Raw genomic sequence first — 6522 nt, 5'->3', positions numbered from 1 at the left:
CCAAACCCCGACCCGCACCCCCATTTTTCGTTCCCCCCGCTCTCCGCGCTCACCCCGGCGGCTCCAGCAGCACCCCGCGTCCCTCGGCGGCCTGGCTGAGGTTGCAGAGCAGCGCCCCGAGCTCGGCCCGCGGCCGCTCCGCGCTCAGCGCCCGCAGCAGCGCCGCCTCCGCGCCCGGGCCCAGCGCCCGCAGCAGCCGCGGAGCCGCCTCCGCGCCGCGGCTCAGGTTGGCCAGCACCCCGCAGGCCGCTCCGGAGCTGGCCACGAGCGGGAGAAGGGAAGGCACGGCGGCGAGGAGCGGCTCCAGCGCGGCGGGCTCGGAGGAGGCGTTCACCAGCGCGGACAAAGCGGGCCGCGCTCCACGCGAGGCCGAGGCGGCCAAGGCGGACAAGGCCGATAAGGCCGCGGGGTGTGCGGCGAGCAGCGCCCGGCCCGAGGCGCTGCCCGACAGGGCCAGGGCGGCCTCGGCTGCTTCGGGAGCGGCGGGGCAGGACGGCGAGAGCAGCGCCGTGAGCTCCGACAGAGCCGCGGCCGCCGCGGCATCTTCGTTGGTGGAGTCCTCCATCGCCGCGGCCTTCTTCGTGTCCGCGGCCATGGCAGCGTTGCTTGGCAACGGCGATGTGGGACGGTGTAACAGCCAATCAGCGCCGCGGATACATGGAGGTGGAGGCGATGAGCCAATGGGGGGCGGGTATGCTGCCGGAAGGGGAGGGAGAAAGGTGTGGTGGGAAGGGAGGGTTGTACGGAACAGCGCCGTACGGGCCAATTAGGCCACGGAACCAATTAGGCCACGGAACCAATTAGGCCACAAAGCACAGAGCGGGCCGGTGCCGCCGGGGCCGTGTCCGCTCGCGGAGCCTCGGCCGCCACCGGCACCGGCTTCAACTCCGGCTCTGCCGTCTCCTCCTGTGCCGCCATGGTGGGGCGCAACATGGCGGCATCGCCTGGCAACCACCGTGATGGACAGGCCGAGCAGCCAATCAGCGCCGCGAGTCACGGGGCGGTGAAGAGCTAAACCAATGGGATGCGCTGTAGAGCCGGAAAGGGAGGGGCTTGGGCAGGCAGGGATTGAGACCGAACCCTTGGGGACACCAAACCATCAATGCCACCAAACCATCAATGCCACCAATGCCTTGGGGACACCAAACCCTGGGGACACCAAACCCTGGGTGGCACCAAACCCTGGTGGCACCAAACCCTCAATGGGTGACACCAAACCCTGGGTGACACCAAATCCTCAATGGGTTTCTCAATGGATAAATGGAATTTTCCCATGGATAAATGGGATTTTTCCCATGGATAAATGAGATTTCCCATTGGAAAAATGGAATTTTCCCATGGATAAATGAGATTTCTCAATGGATAAAGGGATTTTCTCAATGGATAATGGAATTTTCCCATGAATAAATGGATTTTCCCAATGGATAAAAGGATTTTCTCACGAATAAATTGAATTTTCCCATGGAGAAAGGGATTTTTGCCATTGGATAAATGAGATTTCTCAATGGATAAATGGAATTTTCCCATGGATAAAGGGATTTTTCCCATGGATAAATGGAATTTTCCAATGGATAAAGGGATTTTTCCCAATGGATAAATGGAATTTTCCCATGGATAAATGGATTTCCCATGGATAAATGGAATTTTCCCATTGGATAAATGAGATTTTCCCATTGGATAAATGAGATTTCCCCATGGGTAAAGGGATTTTCCCATTGGATAAAGGGAATTTTCCCATTGGATAAATGGAATTTTCCCATGCATAAATGGAATTTTCCCATGGATAAATAAGATTTCTCAATGGATAAATGGAATTTTCCCATGGATAAATGGATTTTCCCAATGGATAAAAGGATCTTCTCATGAATAAATGGAATTTTCCCATGGAGAAAGGGATTTTCCCGTTGGATAAATGAGATTTCTCAATGGGTGACACCAAACCCTGGGGACACCAAACCCTCAATGACACCAAACCCTCAATGGGTGACACCAAACCCTCAGTGGGTGACAGCAAACCCTGGGGACACCAAACCCTCAATGGGTTTCTCAATGGATAAATGGAATTTTCCAATGGACAAAGGGATTTTCCCATTGCATAAATGAGATTTTCCCATGGATAAAGGGATTTTCCCATGGTAAATGGAATTTTCCAATGGATAAATGAGATTTCCCATTGGATAAATGGAATTTTCCCATGGAGAAATGAGATTTTCCATTGGATAAATGGAATTATCCAATGGATAAAGGGATTTTCCCATTGGATAAATGAGATTTCTCAATGGATAAATGGAATTTTCCCATGGAGAAAGAGATTTTCCCATTGCATAAATGAGATTTCTCAATGGATAAAGGGATTTTCCCAATGGACAAATGGAATTTTCCCATGGTAAATGGAATTTTCCCATGGAGAAAGGGACGTTTCCCACGGAGAAATGAGATTTTCCCATGGATAAATGAGATTTTCCCATGGATAAAGGGATTTTTCTCACAGGGAGGTGCAGGTGGGATCCCTGATCCAGATCCCAGGGAGGTGCAGGTGGGATCCCTGATCCAGATCCCAGGGAGGTGCAGGTGGGATCCCTGATCCAGATCCCAAAGGAGGTGCAGGTGGGATCCCTGATCCAGATCCCAAAGGAGGTGCAGGTGGGATCCCTGATCCAGATCCCAAAGGAGGTGCAGGTGGGACCCCCTGATCCAGACCCCAAAGATCCAGACCCCAAAGGAGGCGCAGCTGGGCCCCGCCAGCCTCAGGCCGCGGGCTCACCTGGCCCAGGTGAGATCCCAGCAGGAAAAGCGGAGCGGGAGCAGACAGAGAGCAAAGCCAAACTCTTGAAACACACGGACTCTGGATGGGGGGCAGGGGGGCAGTTCCTGGGGGTGGCATTTGGGACTCTGGCCCGGGCAGGGCCGGGATGGACGGATGGAGCCCGCCAGGAGCCCGGGCAGGCGGGACGGGGGTCAGTGCAGCCGAGGGCAGGAGCCATAAAGTGCAGCGAAGCTTCCGGAGCTCCCGGCGCGGCTCCGGCAGCGGCTCCGGAGCTCCGGGATTCCTGGGGGGCTCCAGTGTCCGGGGTGGGGGACGTGGGGACACCGGGACACCGGGGGGGACGCGGCTCAGGAAGGACCAGCGGCGCCGGGACAGGGCCGGGTCCTTTCCCGGTTCTGTTCCTGGCTCCACTCCCGGTTCCTTTGCTGGTTTGGTTGCCAGTCCTGGTTCCGTTCCTGGTTCCTTTCCTGGTGCCAGTTCTAGTGCTGGTTCCGTTCCCAGTCCTGGTTCGACTCCTGCTTCCTTTCCCAGTGCTGGTTCCGTTCCCAGTCCTGGTTCGACTCCTGCTTCCTTTCCCAGTGCTGGTTCTGTTCCCAGTGCTGGTTCCATTCCCAGTGCTGGTTCCTTTCCCACTCCTGGTTCCGTTCCCAGTTCTGGTTCTATTCCTCCTGGTTCCTTTCCTGGTGCCAGTTCTAGTGCTGGTTCCGTTCCCAGTCCTGGTTCGACTCCTGCTTCCTTTCCCAGTGCTGGTTCTGTTCCCAGTGCTGGTTCCATTCCCAGTGCTGGTTCCTTTCCCACTCCTGGTTCCGTTCCCAGTTCTGGTTCTTCCTGGTTCCTTTCCTGGTGCCAGTTCTAGTGCTGGTTCCGTTCCCAGTCCTGGTTCGACTCCTGCTTCCTTTCCCAGTGCTGGTTCCGTTCCCAGTGCTGGTTCCGTTCCCAGTTCTGGTTTTATTCCTGCTTCCATTCCCAGTTCCTTTCCTGGTACTGGTTCCGTTCCCAGTGCTGGTTACGGTCCTGGTTCTGTTCCCAGTTCTGGTTCTGTTACCAGTTCTGGTTCCATTCTCAGTCCTGGTTCCATTCCCAGACCTGGTTCCGTTTGGAGTCCCGGTTCCGGTCCTGGTTCCGTTCCCATTCCTGGTTCCGGTCCTGGTTCTGTTCTCAGTGCTGGTTCCATTCCCAGTTCCATTCCTGGTTCCTTTCCCATTCCCGGTTCCGTTCCCAGTCCCAGTTCCGTTCCCGGTTCCATTCCCAGTCCCGGTTCCGTTCCCAATCCCGGTTCCGTTCCCAGTCCCGGTTCCGTTCCCATTCCCAGTTCCGTTCCCATTCCCGGTTCCGTTCCCGGTCCCAGTTCCGTTCCCGGTCCCGGTTCCATTCCCAGTGCTGGTTTGGTTCCCAGTCCATTTCCAGTCCCATTGCTGGTTCCGTTCCCGGTGTCTCGGATCCCGCCGGGAATCTCACATGCACATCACCTGCGGCCTGCAACGAGGACAGGGAGGGTCACCTGCCTCACCTGTGGCCACGCCCCCCTGCCCCGCCCTGCCCCGCCCCGCCCACCTGTCCTCCTCGATGCTGCTGCCCTCGGGGTCGCCGCTGTCGCCCTTCTCGGTGTCCCCCTCGCCCAGGTCCATGTCCAGCTCGTTCCCGGTGTCCGGGCGGGTGTAGGCGTAGCCACTGTGGGAAGGGCCAGAATTCCAGGGAATCCCCTTGGGAATGGCCCCTGGAATTCCAGGAATCCCCCTGGGAAAGGTCCCTGGAATTCTGCGGAGTCATCTCAGGAAAGGTCCCTAGAATTCCAGGGAATCCCCTTGGGAATGGCCCCTGGAATTCCAGGAATCCCTCTGGGAAAGGTCCCTGGAATTCCAGGGAATGCCCTTTGGAATGGCCCCTGGAATTCCGGGGAATCCCCTTGGGAATGGGCCCTGGAATTCTGGGGAGTCATCTCAGGAAAGGTCCCTGGAATTCCAGGGAATGCCCTTTGGAATGGCCCCTGGAATTCCGGGGAATCCCCTTGGGAAGTCGTCTCAGGAATGGCCCCTGGAATTCTGGAAATCCCCTTGGGAATGGCCCCTGGAATTCTGGAAATCCCCTTGGGAATGGCTCCTGGAATTCTGGGGAATCATCTCAGGAAAGGTCCCTGGAATTCCGGGAATCCCCCTGGGAAAGGTCCCTGGAATTCCGGGAATCCCCTTGGGAATGGCCCCTGGAATTCTGGGGAATCCCCTCGGGAATGGCCCCTGGAATTCAGGAATCCCCATGGAAATGCCCCTGGAATTCAGAGAATCCTCTCAGAAAAATCCCCTGGAATTCAGGGAATCCCCTCTGGAATTTCAGGAATCCCCCTGGGGAATGCCCCTGGAATTCTGGGAATCCCCTGGGGAACGCCCACGGAATTCCGGGGAACCTCCTGGGGAACGGCCCCTGGAATTCCGGGAACGGCCCCTCGAATTCTGGGGAATCCCCTCGGGAATGCCCCTGGAATTCCGGGAATGCCCTGGGGAATGGCCCCTGGAATTCTGGGGAATCCCCTCGGGAATGGCCCCTGGAATTCAGGAATCCCCATGGAAATGCCCCTGGAATTCAGAGAATCCTCTCAGAAAAATCCCCTGGAATTCAGGGAATCCCCTCTGGAATTTCAGGAATCCCCCTGGGGAATGCCCCTGGAATTCTGGGAATCCCCTGGGGAACGCCCACGGAATTCCGGGGAACCTCCTGGGGAACGGCCCCTGGAATTCCGGGAACGGCCCCTCGAATTCTGGGGAATCCCCTCGGGAACGGCCCCAGAATTCCGGGAATGCCCTGGGGAATGGCCCCTGGAATTCTGGGGAATCCCCTCGGGAACGGCCCCAGAATTCCGGGAATGCCCTGGGGAATGCCCCTGGAATTTTGGGAATGCCCTGGGGAACGACCCCTGGAATTCCGGGAGTCCCCTGGGGAACGCCCCCGGAATTCCAGGAGTGGGCTGACCTGATGGAGCGGCAGGTGAAGAAGACGATCCTCTTGAGCCTCTTGTTGTAGAAGAAGTAATTGAAGGACCAGAGGCTGCCGTCCTCCCCGAAGGGATCCGAGTCCAGGTCCGGGTTGTAGCTGGGAACGGGACAGGCGGGGAAGTCACGGGAATGGGAAAAGGGGAAGTCACGGGAATGGGGACAGGGAAAGGGGGAAAGTCACGGGAATGGGGACAGGGGGAAAGTCATGGGATTGGGGACAGGGAAAGTGGGAAAGGCCTGGACGGGATTGGGGACTGGGAAAACTGGGGAAGTCACGGGAATGGGGACAGGGAAAGTGGGAAAGACCTGGATGGAAGGGAACAGGACTGGGATCCCTCAGGCAGGGCTGGGATCCCCGGGATTGGGCAGGGCTGGGATCCCTCAGGAAGGGCCAGATCCCTGGGGATCAGGAAGGGCCGGGATCCCTCAGGGATCAGGCAGGGCCAGGATCCCCGGGATCAGGCAGGGCCGGGATCCCTCAGGAAGGGCCGGGATCCCTCAGGGATCAGGCAGGGCCGGGATCCCTCAGGGATCAGGCAGGGCTGGGATCCCTCAGGCAGGGCCGGGATCCTTCAGGCAGGGCTGGGATCCCTCAGGGATCAGGCAGGGCCAGGATCCCCGGGATCAGGCAGGGCCGGGATCCCTCAGGAAAGGCCGGGATCCCTCAGGGATCAGGCAGGGCTGGGATCCCTCAGGCAGGGCCGGGATCCTTCAGGAAGGGCTGGGATCCCTCAGGAAGGGCTGGGATCCCTCAGGCAGGGCTGGGAT

The 6522-nt window shown here is 58.2% G+C and overlaps 1 protein-coding gene across 1 annotated transcript; it reads right to left on the bottom strand.

Moving 5' to 3' along the window:
* Positions 1–42: 42 nt before the first annotated feature.
* On the bottom strand, positions 43–3063 carry LOC121349049 (protein HGH1 homolog). The gene is made up of 2 exons (XM_041459110.1): positions 2765–3063; positions 43–696 (listed from the first exon to the last, which is right to left on the bottom strand). Exons 1-2 carry the CDS (start codon positions 2982–2984, stop codon positions 50–52), a joined length of 867 nt encoding a protein of 288 aa, XP_041315044.1. The 5' UTR covers positions 2985–3063; the 3' UTR covers positions 43–49.
* Between the last annotated feature and the right edge of the window lie 3459 nt (positions 3064–6522).

This window comes from Pyrgilauda ruficollis, unplaced genomic scaffold, assembly GCF_017590135.1.
Source record: "Pyrgilauda ruficollis isolate IOZ18807 unplaced genomic scaffold, ASM1759013v1 scaffold1309, whole genome shotgun sequence".
Lineage (NCBI taxonomy): Eukaryota > Metazoa > Chordata > Aves > Passeriformes > Passeridae > Pyrgilauda > Pyrgilauda ruficollis.
The sequence above is the reverse complement of the archived record's forward strand: the minus strand, read 5'-3'. Positions and strand labels throughout refer to the sequence as shown.